General features: G+C 57.8%; 3 protein-coding genes across 6 annotated transcripts in view; 1 reads left to right on the plus strand and 2 right to left on the minus strand.

Moving 5' to 3' along the window:
- Positions 1-2,341: 2,341 nt before the first annotated feature.
- TIMM29 (translocase of inner mitochondrial membrane 29) lies at positions 2,342-3,674 on the minus strand. The gene is made up of 2 exons (XM_044255396.1): positions 3,584-3,674; positions 2,342-3,503 (listed from the first exon to the last, which is right to left on the minus strand). The coding sequence occupies exons 1-2, from the start codon at positions 3,672-3,674 to the stop codon at positions 2,815-2,817; spliced, it is 780 nt and encodes a 259-aa protein (XP_044111331.1). The 3' UTR covers positions 2,342-2,814.
- Positions 3,675-3,878: 204 nt separating this feature from the next.
- On the plus strand, positions 3,879-9,091 carry YIPF2 (Yip1 domain family member 2). 3 transcript variants are annotated; one of them, XM_044254189.1, is made up of 10 exons: positions 3,879-3,909; positions 4,064-4,124; positions 4,468-4,625; positions 4,718-4,798; positions 5,771-5,858; positions 7,124-7,240; positions 7,332-7,498; positions 7,586-7,768; positions 7,861-7,989; positions 8,085-9,091. In XM_044254189.1, the coding sequence occupies exons 2-9, from the start codon at positions 4,094-4,096 to the stop codon at positions 7,969-7,971; spliced, it is 936 nt and encodes a 311-aa protein (XP_044110124.1). In that variant the 5' UTR covers positions 3,879-3,909; positions 4,064-4,093; the 3' UTR covers positions 7,972-7,989; positions 8,085-9,091. The 3 variants fall into 3 exon arrangements, with proteins under 3 accessions (XP_044110124.1, XP_044110126.1, XP_044110127.1); XM_044254191.1 differs by lacking the exon at positions 3,879-3,909 and having other exon boundaries at positions 3,916-4,124; positions 7,876-7,989; XM_044254192.1 differs by lacking the exons at positions 3,879-3,909; positions 4,718-4,798 and having other exon boundaries at positions 3,916-4,124.
- CARM1 (coactivator associated arginine methyltransferase 1) overlaps positions 8,179-23,374 on the minus strand; it is a 41,764-nt gene continuing 26,568 nt past the window's right edge. The window contains exons 3-16 of one of the 2 annotated variants that reach the window (XM_044254187.1): positions 23,047-23,153; positions 22,002-22,106; positions 20,156-20,266; positions 18,875-19,052; positions 16,751-16,841; positions 16,488-16,569; positions 11,634-11,719; positions 11,354-11,443; positions 10,767-10,904; positions 10,592-10,681; positions 10,393-10,505; positions 10,212-10,289; positions 9,889-9,957; positions 8,179-9,720 (exon numbers count right to left, since the gene is read on the minus strand). In XM_044254187.1, coding sequence (XP_044110122.1) covers positions 9,578-9,720; positions 9,889-9,957; positions 10,212-10,289; positions 10,393-10,505; positions 10,592-10,681; positions 10,767-10,904; positions 11,354-11,443; positions 11,634-11,719; positions 16,488-16,569; positions 16,751-16,841; positions 18,875-19,052; positions 20,156-20,266; positions 22,002-22,106; positions 23,047-23,153 — 1,481 coding nt within the window. In that variant the 3' untranslated portion in view covers positions 8,179-9,577. The remainder of the gene's footprint in view (positions 9,721-9,888; positions 9,958-10,211; positions 10,290-10,392; positions 10,506-10,591; positions 10,682-10,766; positions 10,905-11,353; positions 11,444-11,633; positions 11,720-16,487; positions 16,570-16,750; positions 16,842-18,874; positions 19,053-20,155; positions 20,267-22,001; positions 22,107-23,046; positions 23,154-23,374) is intronic. The other variant, XM_044254188.1, reaches the window with a different exon arrangement.

The raw sequence follows: 23,374 nt of genomic DNA on the forward strand, positions 1-23,374 counted from the left end.
GCCCACAGTGGGCACATGCGTCCTCTCCCTTAACTCAGCATTTGCTGGGGCCCACACTGGACTAAGCACTATAGGGTGTTGGGAGCTCAGCAATGAACAGACACCTGGACCCACCCTTTGGGAGCCTGTGTATACCCCAACACCCAGTCCCTTTGTCTGATCTAACCATTCCAGTCCATGGGCTTTACAACTCAGGAGGCAAAAGGTACTGGAGAGAGGGGGCAAAAATATGGAGGACTCTTCTGGGAAAGGCTGACCTTCCAACCAAAGACAAAGACACACAGACTTTAGGCCTACACTAAACCCCTAAATTCCTGGGAACACTGAGTTGTCTACTTGGTTGCCAACTGCTCCTTTCAGCTTCACACCTACAAGGGGCTGCATGGAACCCACCCTGGCTGAATGTCAGAAGTGGCATTTGATAACCAGCTCAAGGGGTGAGGCCATGCCGCTCTTTCAGTACTTCTGATCACAGTGAGGAACAGGTCTCACTCGATGCCAGTGTGTCTTAAACCTTTCCTGAGGTTGGTTAGTATCTCTGTTGAACAGAGACATCAGGATTTAGGCCTTTGGTAGGTAACACTGTAAGATTATAATTTAGTAGCTGCCATATTTGTTCTCATTAATTTCTTTTTCATATTCACTAACTCACTGTATTCAAAGTTTACTTACGGCTAATGATAGCAGCATTTAGTAATTCTGGCAGGATGCTGTTAAGATCAAATATAGGACCCTGAGTTTGAGGAGTAAGGCCACAGGATTGGGAGTTAGAGCTTGAATCATGGTTTTGCCACAGCTTTGGAAAAATCAACTTTTTGAACATCACTTTTTCCACTGTACAATGAAAAGTTTGACTTGCAAGATGCTCCTGTCCCAGGCGCCTGGATGGCTCAGTGGGTTAAGCCACTGCCTTCGGCTCAGGTCATGATCTCAGGGTCCTGGGATCGAGTCCCACATCGGGCTCTCTGCTCAGCAGGGAGCCTGCTTCCTCCTCTCTCTCTCTGCCTGCCTCTCTGCCTACTTGTGATCTCTCTCTGTCAAATAAATAAATAAAAATCTTTAATAAAAAAAAAAAATAAAAAGATGCTCCTGTCCCAAAAATAAGGGTATAAAAACCACTGGGGGCGCCTAGATGGCTCAGTGGGTTAAAGCCTCTGCCTTCTGCTTGGGTCATGATCCCAGGGTCCTGGGATCCCTGAGTTGGGCTCTCTGCTCCGCAGGGACCCTGCATCCCTCCCCCCAACCCCGCCTGCCTTTCTGCCTACTAGTGATCTCTGTCAAATAAATAAAAATCTAAGAGTAAATAAATTTTAAAAAGAAACAAAAAACCACCGTGTCCAGCATACCCATAAAATGAACGGAAGGTCTAAATACCAAAACTGAACAGCAAAATACATGAACTCAAACACCACAACAAAGGTCATTGTTTCATGGGGTTTCTTTGATTTTTTTGGTGTTTGGGGGTTTTGTTTTGTTTTTTTGTAAGCTCTATGCCCAACATGGGGCTTTAACTCACAACCCCAAGATCAAGAGTCACGTGCTCTTCCAATTGAGCCAGCCAGGCAACCTTTCATGTCCTAGCTTTATTAACTAGCCGCAGGCCACCTAGGAAACAGAGGTACCCTCATTCCTCTGTTTTTAAAGTAGAGTTATCACAACCTAAGTACCAGCTTTGTACACTAGCCTATTCCATCCACAGGATTCTGGGTTTCCAGGGTTATTGAAATATAAACAGAATCTGTGATTCTATAGATAATTTCAGATCAGAAAATGTTTTTCCCTCCAAAATCACTTCAACATCACTGTTGTGAGGGGAAAGGTGGTTTTTGCAAAAAGATTCCCTGTAACATCTGTACCACTGACAGTCCCCTGGTTTGGTACGGTTTATCGTAAAACGTTACCATTTGGGGTAAGCTGGGGGAAGGGTACAAAGAACGTCTTTGTGCTATTTTTCCTCTTTCCTCCAAAACTGTGTTATTTATTTATTTTTTAAAATTTGACAGACAGAAATCACAAGCATGCAGAGAGGCAGGCAGAGAAAGAGGAGGAAGCAGGCTCCCCGCCGAGCAGAGAGCCCGACACAGGGCCCGATCCCAGGATCCTGGGATCATAACCAGAGCTGAAGGCAGAGGCCTTAACCCACTGAGCCACCCAGGCGCCCCTGAAACTGTTTTTGTTTTTGTTTTGAGAGAGAAAGGGAAAGCAGAGAGAGACAGAGCACAGAGAGGGAGTGAGAGAGAGAAGCAGACTCCTTGCTGAGCAGAGTTCCGCTCAGGGCTTGATCCCCGGACCCTGAGATTATGACCTGAGCGGAAGGCAGACGCTGAACTGGCCACCCAGAAACGGTTTCTTAGCTTTATTTCAGAATGATTAAAACTACTGCTCATGAAAACGAGGATAAACTTTTCAACTCCAAATTTAAAATGAAAATCAGAATGGTCTTAGGACGCCTTGGGAGTCGCCTGACACATGTGATTAGCCTTGGTCGAGAAACTGTGAGGCTCAATGAGGAAGGCTCATGTAGACTCACAGCTAACTCGACAATGATAAACATCACATGGTCTTGTCACTTTGCTCTCCCCCAACTCCTAAACCAACCGAGACGGAGACCGAAACCAAGCTAACTCTGAATTAGCTTTGGCTAACAGGAACGAGAGGAGAGTGGCCAAAAAGGCTGTGAAAGCCCAAGGAAAAAATACTCGGCACATAATTTATTTAAGTCACTCTGCATGTGATGGTCGCTCGCACCCACTGCACCATCCGCGGCAGGCGGTCCGCCACGGCTTGGGCCCGGTCTGCACCCAGGCCTGGGTCTCATCTGGGGACCTCCGACTGCACCAGGGAGTCGACTTGACTCAGGGCGAGTTTGTCTTTCTTCTCCTTCTGCAAGACCTGCTCCTCCCACAGCGCCTGGTCCACCTGATCTTCGGTGAGCACGACAGGCTTGTACTTCTCGTCAAAGAGCCGCTCGTTGGTCTCGGAATGCAGCTGATGCGGCCCGACGACGCGCAGATGAGCCGGCAGGTGCTGGAACTCCTCGTCGTTGATGTCGCAGTCGCGCATCCGGGCGGCCAGCACCCACCAGCGGCCCACGAAGCCCAAGTCCAGGATTCGGTCCGGGAAGTCGGTCCAGCGGGGCTGCAGGTAGCGGCAGCGGGCCTGGTAGAGGCTGGCCTCGGCGTCCACGGGCGCCTCGTACACCAGCGCGCAGAGGCCCAGGTTCACGTGGCGGAGGCGGCCGCGACCCCGCAGCCACAGCAGCCGCTGCACGTAGTCCTCGGAGGCGCGGTTGCGCGTGGCCGGGGCCAGCAGCAGAAGGGTCCCCGACGCATCCAGCAGCGCCTCCTCGAAGGCCGCCTCGCTCGGTGCCAGCGCACAGCAGGCCGCCGCGCCGCCCAGCAGCCCCGTATACACGGCCGCCCGCCAGGGTCGAGCCCGCGCCGCCGCCGCCGCGTCCCGGCAGGCCTCGGCGTAGTCCCGGAGCAGCACGCGGGCCCAGGAGCCTGAGGAGAGAAAAGCAGAACAAACAGGTGAGAGCAGGCCGCTGTGGCCACCCCTCCCGCCGCCTCCCGCCGCTACTCACCCAACCGCGTCCACACGCCTGGCTTCGCGGCCGCCGGGCCACCAGACTCTTGGTTTCGGGACCAAAACCTCTTCAGAGCGGCCGTCGCCATTCTCTTCCGGCTTGGCGTCCCGTTTCCGAAGAGAAACACCGCGTATGCGAGGAAAAAGGCCCGGGGGCCTCCTGCGCTAGCGTTAGCAATGCCGGAAGTGGTTTCCCATCGGAAGAGGATAGAAAAGGGACCGGTGCCGGATGTTGCTGTCCGGGCTGAGCGGGGTCGGCTGTGGCGTGGAGGCGGGCCGCGCAGGCGCAGAGAGCCTGGGCCACGCCGACTGAGGCAGCGTCAGGTGAGGAGGGCGGGGTGCACCTATGGGCCGGGGACGGCGAGTTTCACCCCCCGGCTCCGTGCCTTAACGTCCAGGCTGGGCTCGGGGCTGAGAGAGAGGCCCCGGGGGGCACCGGATAGGGTTGGGGGCGGGTGTCATTGGCCTCTGTCCTCAGAGCGGGATGCGGTGACGCCCCTGAGCGACCATGGCGGCGGCCGACGAGCTGGCCTTCCACGGTGAGTGCGGCGGCGACCGGCCGGAACCTCCCACCCAGGTTCCAGCTGACCGCCAGCATGAATCCCCGTCAGCTGTGACCCCGACCCAGGCAAGATGCCCATCCCGGACTCGAACCCCACTCCCGGCAGAGTCTCTGTCCCAGAGCTGACCCCAGCCCAGAACCAGCCTTAATCGTAGGCCCTGGCTAGGAGCGGAGGAACACGCCTTCCACATGCTCATAATTTAGGAAGCTGGGCCCTTCGGTGGCCCCAGTTGGAGTCTTGGCCCCCAGATGAGCCATGGACCAAACCAAATTGTCCTGACTCCCAAAACACGCCTGTGTCCCATATTCCTTCTCGGTAGAGTTCGAGGAAGCTTCTGATCTGCTGGCCGAGACCCCAGATGCGGCCACCACCAGTGGAAGCAATCAGCTGACCCCACAGGGGCATGTGGCCGTGGCGGTGGACTCGGGTGGCAGTTATGGAGCTGAGGAGGAAGTGGAGGAGAGTGACAGGACTGCGGTGAGTCCCGGCGGGGCCCTGCCTGCCTCCCGCCTTGCCCCCAGCCTCCGCCCAGGCTGTACGGGTGGCTACTGAAAGCCCATGCCGTTCAGCTCCTGCAGGAGGAGAAGCAGCAGCCCGGATTCTGGACGTTTGGCTACTATCAGAGTTTCTTTGACGTGGACACATCCCAGGTCAGGCCCGGGAAGCGGGTGGGATGGGGCTTGCAGTCACACAGGGCTCGAGCCACCAGCACTGAGCCCTTCCTGGACACCGGAGTGCTGGGGATGCCCAGGTGAGAGAACGACGAGTTCCCACCCAGGCTGGCTGGATTAACTGCATATGGTGTGACCAGGGCTCATGGGAACACAGATGCATGTGCTCAGGCAGGTTAGAGAAGGGCCTCCTGGAGGAGGTGAGCAGTGTGCTGAGACGGGGAGGAGAAGGAGGCCTCAGCTGGGCAGACTGAAGGGAAGCACGTGTTACAGGCACAGGGAACAGCAGATACAGAGGACCGGAGGGGAGAGAAGGCGTGAAGTGTCACAGGAGCCCGCGGTCACTTGGTCTGGTTGGAGAGTGTGAAGTGGGGGACAGGTAGGCGGAAGACAGAGCACAGAGGCCTAGTATGCTGTGTGAAGGAGTTTGGGTTTTATCCTGAGGGTGCTGGGAGGCCATCAGCGGGTTTAGAGCAGGAGAGAAATGAGTGGAATTAGCAGACACGGTGCAAGGACGGTGGGTCAGAGTCCCCAGGCCAGGAAGGGAAATAATAAACTTGGGGCGCGGAACAGGGGACATAGTGGAGAGAGATGTAGGCGGAAGGAGACCAAGGACTTGACTGTCCCCTACCTCACAGTCCAGACACGTCACAACAGGATAGGCTGTTCAGGGCAGCCAAGCCAAGGGAAGGGGAAGTAAAGGGAAAGATGAGTGGACCAGAAGATTCCTTCAGTTGGCAGCACACTGGGGTATTGAGACTGGCAGGGGGAACGGCTCCAGCCCCTCGAGAATCCAGCAGGAACATGTGAGGCCTTGCAGGCAGGGGAGATGGGAGGTCAGCAAGGAGGGAGCCTCTGAGGGCAGGGCAGGGCAGGAGCTTGGCCCTCTCCTCTGTGGGGGCTAAAGGGCCCCGTGCAAGGCTTCCATTCTGAGCCCCACTTTGTCTCCAGGTCCTGGACCGAATCCGAGGCTCGCTGCTGCCCCGGCCTGGCCACAACTTTGTGCGGCACCATCTGCGGAATCGGCCAGACCTGTACGGTGAGTGGTGGTGTGCATTCAGCTCGAGAACTCCCTCAGCACACGTGGACCGGGTGCTGGCCCATGGATTCCAGCTGAGAAGAAAGCAGGGGGCACTCCCAGAGAGCAAGGGGCACGTTCTGTCTGGGGAGACGGTTATATGCAAGGCTGCCAAGGGCAGCAGGGCTCAGAAGAAGAGCAAACAGTTTAGAGCATGTGAGTTGCTGTTTCGCATGGGTTGGACAGGGAAGACCCCTATGAGAAGGATGAGGCCTTGTTGGTGTTACGGGATGGTGCTGAGGAGATTCAGGGGAAGAATATTCCAGAAGGGGACACGGGTCCAGTGATGGGGCAGTATTGTCCTTGGCGTAGTGAGTTGCATGAGGTTACAGAGGTGACAGGAGGAGACTGTGCTTGCCGTACAGGTCTCCGTGAGAAGGAGTCTCAGTTAAGGGCTCTGAGGCTTCCTCTGGCCATGGGGGCAGAGGGCGCGGGGCGGGAGCAGTGACTGCCATTTTCCACGTGTGGGATGATGGGACCCAGCCCAGGTGGAGAGCAGTGGTTGGACTGTGGACTAGATCTCAAAGTTGGAGCCGCCAGGATGTCCTGACATGCCCGAGGGGGGTTGGGAGGAGAGAGAGGCGAGGATGGCTCTGGGGTGTTCATCGGGACTACCCGAAGGATGGGCCTGTCATGTACGGACTGGAAAGGCTGGGCAGGTTGTAGGGGAGCGCACAGGGGTGGGAGGCTGGAACTGGAGAGGCCTAGACGTGCCCATGGAAATGTTGACTATAAGCCTGTGTTCAGGGCACAGACCGGACTTGAGATATTTGGGAGACATTAGGCTCGATGTGACATAGGGCCGGAGGCTGGGCAGGATTGTGCAGGGGGTGAACACAGAGGGAGAGGAGGGGTCAGGACTGTGTCCTGAAGGTCCCCATTGTTAAAGGGGTCAAGGACTTACAGATGTTGAGGAACTGCCAGGGGAGTGATGTGGCAGAAGCCAGGAGCATGAAGTCCTAGAAAGCATATGCGGAGTGTTTCTAGAAGAGGGAGCTCAGCTACATACAGCAAAAGCTATGGAAAGGTCAGGAAAGCTGAGGGACTGAGAGCCAGCACGGGCTTCAGCCACCCCACGTCCTCATCACTGGTGATGTTGCGGGGGCAGTCAAGTCAGGGTGGAGGTAGCTCGGACCTTAGAAAGAGGCTTGGGTCCCGGCACAGTTGAGATGGGACAAGTCACCTGTCCTGGGAGCCCTGGGTTCCTCACCACCCCCGACCCGCAGGCCCCTTCTGGATCTGTGCCACACTGGCTTTCGTCTTGGCCGTCACTGGCAACCTGACCCTGGTGCTGGCCCAGAGGAGAGACCCCTCTATCCACTACAGCCCCCAGTTCCACAAGGGTAAGTGAAATAGGCAAGGCCCCGGCCCTGCCCGAGCTGGGAGTGCCGCGGAACCCCGAGGGTGACGGCCTGCCTTACCCCTGCCCCCCAGTGACCGTGGCCGGCGTCACCATCTACTGCTACGTTTGGCTGGTGCCGCTGGCGCTGTGGGCCTTCCTGCGGTGGCGGAAGGGGGTCCGCGAGCGCATGGGGCCTTACACCTTCCTGGAAACCGTGTGCGTCTACGGCTACTCCCTCTTTGTCTTCATCCCCACCGTGGTAAGTGTGGCCCCAGGCTGCGGAGGGGCGGGGGGCAACAGGTGCCCAGTGGAAGGCCTGGCAACCAGCTGCCCGTGTCGCCCCCAGGTCCTGTGGCTCATCCCTGTCCCATGGCTGCAGTGGCTCTTCGGGGGGCTGGCCCTGGCCCTGTCAGCCGCTAGCCTGGTGTTCACTCTCTGGCCTGTTGTCCGAGAGGACACCAGGGCGGTGGCTGCGGTCCTGCTCTCCACTGTCGTGCTGCTCCACGCCCTCCTGGCCGTGGGCTGTAAGGTACAGGCGAGCAGGGCTGGGCCTCGGGCTCGGGGGGAATGGGGGGGGTCACTGACTATCCCCCAGGACTGACCCCAAGGGCTTTGGCACAGTTTTACTTCTTCCAGCCGCTGCCTCTGGCGCACCCGGCCCCCCCAACGCAGGCTGCATCTCTGTCCCCAGACCTCCCGCCACCGCCCACCTCTAGAGCCCACACCACCTAGGGAATGCCGGGCCCTAAGGTGAGGCCGGTTTCCCGCGGCCCCTGGGGGCTTCTCCCGCCCTTGCTCCCCGAGGCCAGGAGTCACAGCTCCGCTCCCCGGTGTCTCCCTTTCAGGCCCAGCATGAGGGGACACCGCTGCCCGCCCTGCCCCTCAGATGATGACTGAAGTCTCCCCGACACCTCGAGATCACTCTGCTGCTTTCCAGACTTTTCTTACAAAGCAAACACTTTTATTTTCTATGCAAAGGTGATTCCGAGAATTTGTAGAAAGGTGGGAGAAGGGCAGCGAAGCAGAGAGCTTCCGGGGGGGCTGGTGCCCCCCGGCTCCCCGCCAGGTCTTCTGCTTTCCCTGATGTGACGCGTGAGAGAGCAGACAGGGCCACCCCGGCCTCGACTGTGCCTGGCCTTCCTGGGTGCCCAGGGAGCGGGTCCCAGGGCCGAGCCTGAGCTCCACCACCGCCGTGTTCGGGGTGGGGGGGGTCAGCAACGGGGGAGCAGAAGTAGAAGAAAACTGCCTGTGCTGAAACATCCATTTCCTTGTTTATTTGTCTCGTTGGGGGGGGGCAGAGGTCCCTGCAAGGCCCCTTCCCAGGCTGGGAGGGACCAGAATGCCATCATAGTTATAGGGACTGGAGCGTCTACAAATGTCAAGGGAGATAAACAGGCCTAATGTGAGCTACGAGGGAAAAGGACGCCTTCCACGATCGAGTCTTGTTTCTCATGTCGGCCCCAAGCGGCTGACAGTGACCCTTCCCTCCAGGCCCTGGGCCCATGGGGCCACCTGTTCTAACTCTTGGCAGGGGTGGGGGAGGGGACCTGCAGGGGCTCAGGGACAGGACAGCAGCAAGAGGCAGGGGCCGAGGACGGAGGGCCTTCCCGACAGCCGGGCTGGGTTGTACATTCAAGTGTGAGGTGAACCCTTTGGTGGGAGGGGGGCCTCGGGTCTCCAGAGGCCTGGCCCCACCCCTGTCCCGAAGACTCGGCAGGGCTGCCCCTCACCACTGAGCCTCTGAGTGGGGGGAGAGGGGCTGCTGGCTCGGCCCGGCCGGCCTGGTTTCTCAGAGGGTCTGTGGATTGACACTGGTTCTTCTCGTAAAAAAATAAAATTAAAAAAAGCAGCATGTCACGCCCATTGTGACCAAGGCCTGGTAGTTGAAGGGGAGGCCCCGCCCAGTCAGGACCGCCTTCCCACTGGACACAGGCAAGGGGGGGCAGGCGCCGGGGGACCGGGTGGGGTGGCAGCTGCTCCCCGCACCCCCACTCCGACACCGGGCCTGCAGCTGTTAGCCCCGGACACGCCTGTTACAGAAGATGTCAAACCCAGGTCAGGGTGGAGGGCAGGAGGGGGAGCCAGGGCTCCCACGACATGATCTTGTGTAAAACATGGCAGCGACACACGCTCAGGGCCAAGATGTGGGTGGGCGGTGGAGAGGGGACGGCGGCGGCGACGTCGTGTAGAAAAGTGTCCGAGTTCCCAGAGCAGAGGGCTGGGGCCGGGTGCTGGGGCTTCCCCGGTGCGGGGGTGAGAGCCGCCCAGGCGGGGAGGGGGTGGGCAGGGTGTTCATTTGGTTTCCTGGTGCTGTCAGTCTGTTCCACGCCGGAGGGGCCTAGCTCCCGTAGTGCATGGTGTTGGTCGGGATGGACATGGGGGAGGCCATGGAGATGGCGGGGCCGCCCATGGTGAACTGGCTGTTGACCGCGTAGTGGGCGCTGGAGCCGCCGCCGCTGCTGCCCTGGGCGCCGGAGGACCCTGTGGGGCGGGGGGTGGCACGGGCGCTGAGGGGCCGGCCCTGCCCCCTCGCCCGCCCAGACCCGCGGCAGAGTCAGACAGAGACAGAGAGCAGGCGAGAGGGCAGGCGGGCGGCGGGGGACCGCACACTCACACCCGCGGGGCCCCGCTCCCGCCGCCCGCCGTTACCTTGGACAATCCCCGTGCTCATTATGGAGCCCATCCGGGAGTGGGTGTGATTGACAATCCCCGTGTTGGCTGCGCAGCAAGAGGGAGGGAGGAAGGAAGGGAGACGGCGTCACCGCCCCCGGCCCGGCCCACGCGCTCGGCACTAGGGTGTGGGGAGGGTGGGCGCGGCGGCTGCAGAGTGCGCGGAGAAGAACGGAACGCGGGGCCTCTGCCGGGAGCCCCAGGAAGAGAAGGGAGTGACGGCGACCGTGGCGCAGAGAGCCCAGGCCCTAGAGAACAGTGGCCGCCCACCCCGCTGCCCGCAGGCCCCTGGGGACACTCACCTAAAGGAATCAGGTTGTTGTGGCCCACGCTGGAGCCGCCGGCTATGACACTGCTCAGGTCGTAGGCGGTGGGCATCCCTGTGTGCAGAGCGGGCGAGGTCAGGGGTGGGGAGGCCGAGGCCATGTCGTCCCCCCCCCACCCCCGCAGGAGCGCCCCGCCCCGCCCCCACCAGCTCCTCACCAGCCACGGCCATCCCGCTGCTGAGGTTGTAGGTGCTGCCCGTGTTCCACATGTTCTCCGAGGGGGACGTGTAGTGGGAGCCGGGCGGGGGCGAGGGCGTCGTGCCTGTGTATCTGCAGCACAGACAGACCAGCGCGCAGGGCTGAGAGGCCGCAGGGCAGGACGGGCACCCCCTGTGGAGGCTACGGGCCCATCCTACCTGAAGAAGGGGTTTTTCAGATCCAGGAGGTTACTGGATTTGGAGCCCGTCTGGTCTACCTGGGCCACAATACTGATGTCATAGCTCTGTCTGCAGAGAGGACAGGGCAGGACGGCCATAAGCTGGCTGGGGAGACAGACCCCTGCCTCCCCCAGCCCCGGGTGGCAGCTCCCACCTTTTGTTGGCAATAAGCAGACATGTCCCTGAGAGCGTGTCCCCGGCCTTGGCGAACAGTGGTGACTGGAACAGGCAGCGGACCTGGTACCAGTGGGTCAGGGGCTCCGTCGGGGCCGTGGACAGCCATACTGTCATTCTGCCAAGCAAGGACAGGCGCACGCGGGACCAGGCTGCAGCCTCCGCCCTGTGCGCCTCGAGCTCTCCCCAGGTGTCTCTGATGGGTCCCCTGGGGCCCTAGAGCTGAGACGCTGGCTGGCCGGGCATCCCGGGCACACGCCCATGCACACACGTCCATGTACACGCACACACGACAGCTAGGACGGGCCCACTCACCCTGCCCTCGGCCAAGAGACAGAGACCGGGGCCCATGAAGGACAGTTACTGAGAACAAGACAGACGCCCCCCCCCCCAACAGTCTCTGGTTCAGAGGGAGCTCTCGTTGCTTTTGCAGGGACAGGGAGCCTAGAGCAGTCCTGTCCTGTCCTGTCCTAGCCCCGAGCCCACCCTGGGGATCACAACTGCAGGGAAGCGGCTGGGACTGGGCCGGGGCCGCGCACGTAGCACGCCCTCGCTCTTGGCACTCACATGGAGCCGATGAAGGCGACATCAAACCAGAAAGCCAGGCCGTGAACTAGCCCAGAATGCAGCATGTGGAATTTGAATGGGATTTCTATCCTGGAAGGCAAAGTGCAGTGATTGCTGGGGAAGCCAAACAGGGACGGCCAGGAGAGAAGAGGGGTGGCTGGGTGCAGAGTCCCGGGGCCGCTGCTGGCCCGCCCTGGGGCAGAGAAGGCCTGAGGGAGTCTGTGCCGGTCCTGGGCCCTAGCAGGAGCCAGGCTTAGCGGCGGGGCACGGGCGCCAGTACCTGTGCAAATCTCCTTCTTTGGCTTCTAAGAAGTTCACTGTGTACTTGACAGACTTGGCCATCAGGATCCGGATGTCAAATGTGTCCTGGGAGAGAGACCACAGTGTGACCTGGCTTCAGGCACGGAGGCCAGCTGGGAAGGGGAGAGCTCTGCCTCTCTCCCTGTCTGGCCACGGCTTTGAGGCCATTCGGCTAAAACCATTCTCAGACATGCTGGGCGGGGTGGGGGACGACGTGGCTCGCCACCACAGAGGACAATGAGGCGACAGCTCTCAACCACTCATGTGCATTAGAGACTTGGCAGCTCCCCTTCTGGGAGTCTGACCTACACGTGTGCGTGGATGTGTCCAAGCTCGCACACACACAACTAGACGCGCTCTGGAAACTGCCTAATGACGCCAACGTCCCATCCGTCAGAGACTGAGCGAGGACGGGGAGGCTGTTTGTGAACAGGTGGGGAGGGTCTCGAGACGGACTAAATTAATAAGCAAACGGGGGAACTGTGCTGCCCTCCACTCCCGCCAAGCTGGAGGCTTTAGAGCAGACGGGCGCTCCTGTGAGCAACTACAGCAGCTGAATAAAATACTGGGGCGGGGGAATACTTGGGGGGAGCCTAGTTTGCGAGTCAGGAAGAGCAACAGTGGCGGCCGCCGCTCTGGGAGCCAAGATCCTGGAGCCAAGATTCCGCCTGTGCCTTTCCCCTTGGGGCAGGACCTTCTGGCGGCCTCCCGGGATGGGGACAGCAAAACGGGGACTCAGGGTCACCAAGGCAGCTAGGATTCCAGGGCTCAAGAAACGAACAAAAGGGAAATGCAGAAACAGGAGATGGGCATTCTGCACTCCGGGGTGTGGGCCAGTTCCCGAGCCGCACGGGCCTGGGGCTGAGAGGCGGAGAACTCAGCGGGGGCCACTCGGAAGACGCTGATAGACCAAGGGGAGGTTCAGCCGCACATGAGTGCTGGACGAGGAGCCCTCGTGAAGCAGCCACCAGGCTTGCACTGAGACCACTGACCACTGGGCCCTAAAGCAGCAGTTCCCCAAATGTGGTCCCTTCCAGAGCACTCGCAAGGTCAAAACTATTTTTGATAACACTAAGATTTTTCTGCCTTTTTCTTTGGTTCATTCACCAACTGAACACAGAAGTAGAATCCAACTGTCTTCTATTAAGCCAGACATTAAAGAGATTTGCAAATTAAAAATGCCAACTGTGGGGCGCCTGGGTGGCTCAGCTGGTTAAGCATCGGCCTTCAGCCCAGGTCATGATCCTTCGGTTCTTGGATCGAGCCCCACATTGGGCTCCCTGCTCAGTGGGTGGCCTAATCCTCCCTCCCCTCCCCGCTCATGCTCTCTCTTGCTATCTCTGTCTCTCTCTCTTAAATAAATAAAAATCTTAAAAGGGACACCCGGGAGGCTCAGTTGGTTAAGCAGCTGCCTTTGGCTCAGGTCATGATCCCAGAGTCCTGGGATGGAGCCCCACGTCGGGCTCTCTGCTCAGTGGGGAGCCTGCTCCTCTGTCTCCCTCTGCCTGCTGTTCTGCCTACTTGTAATCTCTCTCAATCTCTCTGTCAAATAAATAAATAAAATCTTTAAAAAAAAATCTTTTAAAAAAAGCCAACTGTTCTCACTGAAAAGTTTTGGAAAATCCGTTTTTTACTTAAAGATACTATGTATGGGCACCTAGTGGCTCAGTCAGTTAAGCGACTGCCTTTGGCTCAGGTCATGATCCCAGAGTCCTGAGATTGAGTCCCACGTTGGGCTCCCCCTACTCTGTGGGGAGCCTGCTTCTCCCTCTCCCTCTGCCTGCCACTCCCCCTGCTTGTTCTCTCTCTCCCTCTGTCAAATAAATAAAATCTTTTTAAAAAATACTATTTATGGGGGCACCTGGGTGGCTCAGTGGGTTAAAGCCTCTGCCTTCGGCTCAGGTCATGATCCCAGGGTCCTGGGATTGAGCCCCGCATCAGGCTCTCTGCTCAGCACGGAGCCTGCTTCCTCCTCTCTCTCTGCCTGCCTCTCTGCCTACTTGTGATGTCTGTCTGTCAAATAAATAAATAAAATCTTTTTAAAAATAGTATTTATGTTAACATGTAATGGGCTTGTTATTTTAAAACATGTATTTTTTAGGCTTGTTTTTTTTTTTTTTTTCAGGGCTTGAACTCACGATCCTGAGATCAAGATCTGAGGTGAGGTCAAGAGTCAGATGCTCCACCAACTGAGCCACCCAGGCTCCCCATCTTGGACTTTATTTTTAATACCAAGAGATACTGACAGTGTAGCAATAGCTAGAACACTAACACAAACTCTTTGGGATCCTCCATTTTTAAGAACGTGAACAGGTCACCTGAGACCAAAACGCTTAAAAACCATTGCCCTAAAAGAAGCCAAGAAATAAAAAAAAAAAAAAAAAAAGAAGCCAAGAAATAGCCCAGCAAAAGTCAAGTCTGAAAAGCAGCCTCAAGGGGCACCTGGGTGGCTCAGTGGGTTAAAGCCTCTGCCTTCGGCTCAGGTCGTGAACCCAGGGTCCTGGGATCAAGCCCCGCATCGGGCTCTCTGCTCGGCAGGGAGCCTGCTTCCTCCTCTCTCTCTCTGCCTGCCTCTCTGCCTACTTGTAATCTCTGCCTGTCAAATAAATAAATAAAATCTTTAGGGGCGCCTGGGTGGCTCAGTGGGTTAAGCCGCTGCCTTCGGCTCAGGTCATGATCTCAGGGTCCTGGGATCGAGTCCCGCATCGGGCTCTCTGCTCAGCAGGGAGCCTGCTTCCTCCTCTCTCTCTCTCTCTCTGCCTGCCTCTCTGCCTACTTGTGATCTCTCTCTGTCAAATAAATAAATAAATAAAATCTTTTAAAAATAAATAAATAAATAAATAAATAAAATCTTTAAAAAAAAAGAAAAGCAGCCTCAAAATATGTCAAATGCCTGAAAAGGCCAAGGTGATCTATCTATGTGGCTAATTGCCTGAAGAAAAACAAATTCTTGGAGGGAAAACATCATCCAGAGCCTCCATATTTCATTCTGGCATCCAATAAGCAGGTATACTGAGAGAACCAAAGGATGAGAAGAAAAAACTAAGAGAGTAAACAAAAAAGAAATACACTTAGCACCTACATACTAAAAGTGACCAGAAACTTAGAGATGTACAAGGAAAAAAAGGTAGAAAAAGTGAAAAATTTCAGAGAACACAGGTTAAGAATAAAGCAAAATGAGATCCTGGAACTGAAATTAAGAATTAGAAAATCAGGGGTGCCTGGGTGGCTTAGTGGGTTAAGTCTCTGCCTTCAGCTTGGGTCATGGTCTCAGAGTCCTGGGATCGAGCCCCACACGGGGCTCTCTGCTCGGCGGGGAGCCTGCCCCCCCGCCAAGTGCCTCTCTGCCTACTTGTGATCTCTCTGTCACATAGATTAATAAAATTTTTTTTTAAAAAAAGGAATTAGAAAATCAGCTTAAACAGCAAAGAGAAGACTGGAACTGGAAGACGGATCAGTAGGAAATATGAAAATGAAGCAATTAGAGAAAAAAGGATGGAAAATGCAGAAAAGAGTGTACGAATCATCTGAGATAAAAGGTCTTAGGAGAAGAAAGAGAATGGGGCAGAGGTAGTGTTTAAAGTGCCCAAGAGTCTCCCAAAACTAGTGAAAAACATCAAGTGGGGGGAAACAATAACAATTTTTTTTTAAATTTAGAATAAATTTTTAAAAGATGAGAAATTTCTACCCATAAAGACCAGTAATCACACCAAATGTAAAATGGTCTCAATGTTGCAATCAAAAGACAAAAAATGTCAGTCTGGTCAAAAAACAAATCCCAAGTATGTGCTGCTTCCACAAAACAAACCTTAAGTAATAAGGACACAGCAAGGTTAAAAATAGAAAGATGGAAAAACATAAAATGTAGGAAGATTAACCAAAAAGAAAGCCAAGGTAGCTGAACTACTAACAGGAAAAAGAAAAAAAAAGGGGGGGGCGACTTAGGGCAACTAGTACTACTTGAGAGAAAAAAGGGAACATTTTTTATGATGACAAAAGGATAAATCTAAGAGGAAGATACAATAATCCTAACCTGTATGCACCTAATAAATTAGTGCCTAAAAACATAAAGCAAAAACTCAGGAATGGGAAATCTACAATCGGCGATAGGAAAAAGCAGAACCTTCCCTCCACCACCACCCAGCATTAGGAGATAGACAAGATTTGACCAACATGATTAACTACCGTGGCCTGACAATGTAACACCGTACGCGACACGTGATAAATACACATTTTTCTCAAGTACACACAGAACTTTAACCAAAAGAGACCATGTAAGTGGGCATAAAGCAACGGTAGACAAATTTCAAAGGAACATACAGTGTATGTTCTCTGACCATAGGAAGAAAAAGAGTATGTTGATTATGCTATATTTTGAGAAGGATTATATACATATGGATGTATTTGTGTGTGTGTGTATTTATACATATACACATATTTGTATATGCACATTTAGATATAAAACTTCCGAAAAGATACACAAAAAATATTGTCTGCCGATACACGGTTCAGTTTTATATTTTTTTGATTTTTGAACCACGGGTCTGGGTCAGTTCAAAAATCTCGATTAAAACCAATTAAAATCAGATCGCCAGGAACCAGGCCCGCAGCAGCCGGCGCGTCCCGCATGCTTACTGCGCGTGAAACACTCTCCATGCACTGCCACTTTCCCCCGACATTCCCACGTGAGAGTTCTGTGTCGCAGCCGAAGCAAGAACTCAGTGGGGACAGTGGCTTTCCTAGGGCTGCACAGCTTGCACAAGGCCTGACAGTCACCCCAGAGGAGGGCCATGCCCAGTGCTAACTGCAACAGTGCCTTGGGTGCCCGACTCACCACCACAGGCTGCCGGAAATACTCGTCCACCGCAGCACCTCGGAGGGCTGACAGGTCCACTCCATGGAAAGATGGCTGGTACCTGCAGAAAGCCCCCATGCCCCACAGCAAGGTCACCAGCAGCAGGAGAGACAGATGGGGCAGGCTGCCTTTTCTCCCAGCTGGCCCTCATCCAGCCCAAGTCTTTCAGGTCCTACTGAGGATGAGGAGAGAGCGAGAAGCGGGCTGTCCCTGAGAAGGCAGGACGCCCAGGTCACACTCACCAGAAGTTGGCCTTGGTGAACTGCTCCATGTAGAGCTGCTCATCCGTGAAGGGGGCGAGATGGACGTCACCAATGGTGGGGAACATGTTTCCTGGGGGTGGGGGCAGGGAGGGGTGCTGCCGTCAGCGCAGGGCATCCCAACGGGCCTGGCAGAGCTTCCAAATGGCCCCAAGATGGCCAAGCCTGGCACTGCCCAGCCTCTCTCTCATTCACCGGCATATTCGCGCGGCACAGAGGTCGTGAGCACCTTCTCTCCCCCGAGCCAAGATGAACATTTGACGCCCACAGGCTCGTTACACTCGGACGGCCAGCCAGGGAGGCAGAAAGGCCTGTCCTACTGTTCCACGACTAGGGCGGGGAGCTAGGAAGGCCCCCGCCAAAGCCTCAGGGGCAAGCAAGCAGGGCCTGGGGCGCACAGCCAGGCCTCCGGGTGCCCGCGCCGTCCGCCAGCCGGGGTCTCGTGGGTGCCGTCGTCCACGGACAGGTGAGCAGCCAGGGAAGGCGCGGCAAAGCTCTCCGGACAGAGTGAAGGTGAGGCCTTGGCTACACTGTCTGGCCCTCGGATGAGGCCAGAGGCTGGGCGGAGGGTTTCACTGAACCCAAGCTCTGGCGTACAGGGGGCCACTGGGCTGCCCCGGTCTGCGACATGGCCCGAAAGGGGAAGGGGCGGGAGGGCAGGGTCCTGCCTCGGACTGATTCGGTGAAGAGCCTGATGAGCCTGCGGCAGCGAGCACCAGGGCTCCGGAGGCCCCACCAGCCTGGGTAACTCAGGCCCTGGGTCACCTGGTCTCCAGATGTGGGCCTCCCTCCCTCCTATGCAGGCGAGGGGGGCCCGGAGGCAGGACTCTGCCTTCTCGACCGGCTACAGGCTCAGCTGAAGCCGCTGGGATGGGGGAGGGGCGCGCGGGACTCGGGCTTGGAGGCTACACTCCAGGCCGTCTACCAGGAGGACACGGCTACCGCCCTGGGGCAGCGGGGCCAAGGGGGCCTGCTCTGCTAGCACCTCAAGGTATTTGGCTGCGGAGGGGATTCCCTTCAGCCCCCCACGGAGCATCCGGAGGTGGGACAAACCGTGTGTGCAGGCTGAGGGGCGGGGGGCGGCGGGGGGGGGGGCTGCCGACCCCGAGCCTCCTCGTGGACAGGCTGCCTGATGACCGCGTGAGCCGCCGGGGCCACCAGAGCCGCAGCCCCATCGGGGCTGACATCCTCTAAGAGGAGCCCACTCTGCTGGGGCGCCCCTACCCCAGCCAGCTCAGCTCAGGACACAAAGGCAGGAGAGCGGGTCCGGGATAACCCCCCACGTGGCCTGGCTTCCCGCTCAGAGGCGTGACACAGGCCACAGGCGCTGCCCACGTCCTTCCCCCAGGGGCGGAGCCCGAGGCCGGGCCCTGCAGCCCAGATCCAAGGAGGCCTGAGGACCAAAGTGGGAAGCACCCTGGTCCCCAAGGGGCCTGCCAGTCCTCCTGGCCACGGTCCTCCCAGGCTACACGCGCGCATGTGCACGCACACACACAACCTCCTACTTGTACAGAAGTACTCGAGATACATACACAAACCCCGAACCATGCCCGGAAATGGGACACACCGGCAGATGTTCGTGGCGCCCACGCACAGACCCCCAGTGACCCAGATAATAAGATCTGAACAGCCAGTGACCCAGCCGCATGGAGAGGCAGGCACGGTGACCCAGACAGCTGCTCCCTGATACCCGGGAGCCCCCAGCCCACCCTCAAACACATACGAACGCCCTCCTTTGTCTCCCCGGCTCAAGAGGAGCTCGGGGGCCTGCCAAGCCATGGTGAGGTCTGCGGTCCTGGGATGAAGACAGAAAGCGGCCTCCCCAGGAAGGCGGCCACCGCGGAACACCTCTGGACCTACCACAACCCCCATTCCCAGCCACACAGGTCCCCACGACACCAGGGCACAGATTCCCCCCTGTCATCTGTGCTAGTCTCTGGGGACCTGGGGTCGGGTGGGGTTCAGGGGTAAAGGCCTAGATGTCCCCGGCCCCACAGGCCGCCGACACAGGCAGGCAGGGTCAGGAACCACAGTCGGGCCAGGCAGCAGCCAGGGGCTCTGCGGGACCCCGGCCCGGCGGCCGCCCGCGCCAGCAGGGACACTCACCCCCAGGCCGCAGGTACTTTTTGGCATGGAGGTAGCTCTCGAGCATGCGCTCGTTGAAGAGCATGTAGCCCATGGGCTCCGAGATGATGATGTCCACCTGCTCGGGGAGCGAGACTTCCTCCACCTTCCCGGGGATGACCACGATGCGCTCCGTGAGGTTGTTACTCTTCACCAAGACCTGTGGGTGGGGGGAGGGAGGGGTTCTAGAGGGGTCATGGGGACCTCTGCCCCCAGCCACACCATGGGTCGTCCCCAGACCCCTCTTCTGAGGGGACGGCTGCGACCCACGCGCGGCCGCCAATCTGCTGCCTCCACGTTGGTGTCCTAACCACGGCCTTCAGCAGCCACGGCCCGTCGGGCGCTCACTGCGGCTCCAGCCCCGAGGTCACCTCTCCCCTTCGAGGACAAAAGCTGATGTGAGGAGACAGGACGAGCAGGCTTTGCTATAGTCACCAAAGCTAAACTTGGACGCGCCCAACCTAGTGATTCCAGTGCTAAGTACTTGTCCTACAGATGGGACCACACAGCACAGAGGGGACGCGTGCGTCAGGATTTGGCGCAGGAGGTGTTTGTGCCGCAGAGATCACAGAGTGGACCAAAGGTCGATGGCGACAAACAGTGGTCCCCCCCTCCTCGCTCCCCCCACACCGCCCTCCGGGCCAAGAGATGCTCTGAAGCCACTGGCGACAGTGAGGAAGCTCGTCCTGTGGGAACACAGACCATCCCAGACAGGCTGTCCGGGAGCAGAGCACCACGTGTGCTGGGCTGTGTCACAGGACACAGCGTGCGGAGCCCGGGACAGCTCGGGAGACCTTGCACACAGGTCTCTCCGGCTCCTGCGGGGTGGGGGAGCCCTGGGGGCTGGGGGCGCGGGGTGACCATCTGCCGTTTACCCTCTGCAGCTTTTAGCTTCTGAACCTTGCGAATGAAGGTTTCAGGGCTCGGAAAGGAGAAAAGAAAACAAAACCCTGTTGCTTCCCACATTGCACAAATTGGGGGGGTGGGGCTCAGAGCGGGGCCACTCGCCAGGACAGTCCACCCGCTGAATCAGGAGGCTGTCCAGCCTCTGAAGACACCAGACGGGCCCGGACCCCGTCGTGGAGGACACACCACCTCAGGCCCAGCCCCTCCCTCGCTCAGCCAGTAGGTTCTAGACACAAGAGACCACACAGAAGCAGCGTCCCCGGGGGGCACGTGCCCTGGCAGGGCCGGCTTCCCCAGGCGGGGAGAGGCACACAGCTCAAGGACGAGGACAGGCCGGGGTCACCGTGGGCTGCTGACCTCTGCATGCTGGGCCATGGTGCTGGCCTCCACCGCGTAGATCTTCCTCGCTCCAGCTTGGGCGGCAAAAAACGAGAGGATCCCAGAGCCACAGCCAACGTCAAGAACGATCTGAAGGAGGAGGGGGCAGGGAGAACAGGGCACCAGTGAAGCGGATGGTGATCGTGAGGGACGAGCCTGCCCGGGGTGCTCGCTCCGTCAGGGCCCCCGCTGCCAGGTGCACTCTGGGCCCCGCAGCCCCGGCTGGCCGCGCCCACGGCTGGTTTCTGAGAGCCACTTGGACGCGTGCGAGCCCCTCGTTTGGATCCGAGGGTGGCAGGCGGGGATTTCTGAAGACCGCTAGGCTGTTCAGACCATGACACTCCCAGGCCAGATTCAGAAAGGAAGGGATTGAGCTGTGATCGGTCTACACAGCACTGCAGACACCAGGTGGTCACAAGCAGGCCTGGAGCTCCTCTGGGAGCGAGCCCTCGCCAAGGACACCCCTGAGTCCTGCCGTGCAACTGCTAAGGCTCAGGGCGGACCAGCCAGGCCTACATATGGGGCAGGAAGGGGCGGCCCTTGACCCCTGACCCTGCAGGGCATCCCGGCAACAGGAGCGGTGCCCGGGGAAGGCTCCCCTCGGCCCAAGCGCACATCTCTTGACTCGCTGGGCCAAGGGCTGTGGTCCTCTGCAGACGTGAAAAGGTGTCCCTCCGGGACATCAGCAGCTCCCATAGGGAGGGAAGGAGCCTGGGAGGGGTGTCGTGGGGTCGGTGCAGGATCTCTGGGCTGTATGCTGACGGCTCGGCTGGGGTGGGGAAGCTGCCCGGCACCCGCAAGGGCCGCTCGGCCCCCAGGATGTGGACCCTCAGAAGAGCCCAGGCTTGCGTGTGGCCGGCTGTCCTAACCCGGGACTGGACCGACTGCTCCCGTAGGGGCCGAATCAAGTCGGCATTTCTGGGGGCGCAGCGCATGAGCTTTCTGGAGCAGACCTGCTCTGTGGATAGCAGCAAGCCCAGCAGGGGCACCCGGTCGGGCCGCTGGGACTGTCGGGGCTGGGGGTCGAGAGATTTGCTCACGGTCCTGAGCTTGAGAGTCACATACACGTGCCACTGGCTGAGTCAGCGAGGTTCCCGTCTTTCTTTCTAATCATGAGTATATGCTACTTGGTAAGAGTAAAAAGATTTTTCTTTTTTTAAATGAGTTTCTTTTTTTTTTTTTTAAGATTTTATTTATTTATCCGAGAGAGGGAGAAAGCACGAGAAGTGGAGGGTCCGGGGGAGAAGGAGACTCCCTGCTGAGCAGGGAGCCCGATGAGGGACTCGACCCCGGGACTCCAGGATCATGACTTGTGCCAAAGGCAGGCACTTAACCAGCTGAGCCACCCAGGGGCCCCAGAGGAAAAGATTTCTAAAGCAACTAGGACAGTAACTAGATAAATTACAGTGTATCCACGTGACTTACAAGTATGTCCAAGGTGTAGCATTAGGTGGAGGAAAGTGTTTTACATGAAGAGCCTACAGAATAGATCTTGTTTTGTAAACTACTGAATTAATTAATTCAAAAATGCATACGCTGATAGAAGGGGGGGGGGTTGTCCCTGACTGGTGGCAGCAGTGGGTTTGCAGGAAACTGACAGAGGCTTTTCCCTGCCTACATCATATACACCAGGTTACTTTATTTTTTACACAAAAAGCAGAGTTAGCTTTTGTAATAAGAAAAAAAATTAAAGATCAAATCAACGAGCAAAGAAAAACGTAACCAGGGCCGAGGACATAGCACCGTGGCTCAAAGCTAGAGGGAAGAGGCGCTTAGGACAGTGGAGGAAGGCCGGGCTCCGCCGGTGGGTGCCGGGCCCGCTCACCTTGTCCTTGAAGTCTGTGTGGTTCTGCAGGATCGCGCGCTGGTAGGTGCCCGTCCGCACGTAGTCCTGCATCATGTTCTGCTGCTGGGACAGGTAGCCATAGAACTGGAACAGAGACAGGCCAATGGCACAAGGCACGTGGCAGCGCAGATGGCCGAGGCCCCGGCAGGCCCTGTGACAGAGGAGGGCCCACTGGGGCACGAACCTCCCTCAGGAAGCTGCACCCCCTCCACCGAGCCAGGCCCTGCTGGCAGCTGCTGGTCACTCCAGGGAAGGAAGCAGAAAGCCAGAGTGGCCCCCGGGAGGGACACCGCCACCGTCACCGCGGCCGAAGTAGGCAGCCGGGTGCTGCCTGGACCTGGACACCAGCCCAGAAGAAGTCAGAATGTGCCACGGGAGGGGTCCTGGGATGGGGGAGTGGCCTGCCCCATCTTAGGGTCCCCAACGAAGCAGAGTTGTCGATCAAAACAGAGCCCTAGAACTCAGGGCGCCAGACAGGTGAGGTGGTGCGGGGTCTCTCTGTGAGACAACGGGCGAGCGGGAGGCAGCGTGGCACCTGCGCCGGGCCACGGGCTTTGGCATCAGGCAGACCTGGCTTCCCGTGTTGGCTCTGTTGCATAATAGCTGTGTGACTTGGAGCAAGTCATTTAACCTCTCTGAGCCTCAGTTTTCTCATCTGTAAAATGGGGACAATAATAGTACTTACCGCCTAGAGTTGTTGGGGGGATCAAGTGCCTCTGTGCATGTCAAAGAGCTTGGACCAGGGCCTGCCCGACAGCACGGGGTTGGTGTGACCGCGCTCCTGGGACTCTGAGCTCCACCTGCACTCACATGCTTCCAGCAACCCTCCTAGGCAGGCCCTAGCATCTCTGTCTCACAGATGAGGAAACTGAGGCCCCGCAAGTGAAGGACACCTGCCCAAGGTTACGTGGCCAGCGAGGGGCAGAGCCGGGACGAGAACCCGGGTAGGCCCGCCCTGCACCGCGCGGCCTCCCAGGGGCCACCCGGTGGTGACAGCCTGGCTGGGGGGGTGACGGGTACCCACCTGGAAATACTGTACGGCAGAGGACTCCTCGGTGCGCTCGCTGAACACCGACCGCTCCAGGGTGTGGCCCCGACAGGTTTTCAAGATGTTATAGAAAGAACAGAAATCTGGAAGGGGAAAGCCAGGTCACGCGTGGGCATCTCGGGGCGGGGGTCTAAGTGCACACCCCAGCTCTTCCCTTTGAGCACTCGAGCCTGGCAATTGCTCTTTCCCAGTGCGGAGACTGGAGAAGGCGGCCAGCCCAACCTGCCCCTTGGCGGCCGCCACAAGAAGGCCGGCGTCCCATATGCTCCGTGTGGCCGGCAGGGACGAGCCGGGCCGAAGCCTC

The sequence above is a fragment of the Neovison vison genome, chromosome 6 (genome assembly GCF_020171115.1).
Source record: "Neovison vison isolate M4711 chromosome 6, ASM_NN_V1, whole genome shotgun sequence".
In the NCBI taxonomy this organism is placed as follows: domain Eukaryota; kingdom Metazoa; phylum Chordata; class Mammalia; order Carnivora; family Mustelidae; genus Neogale; species Neogale vison.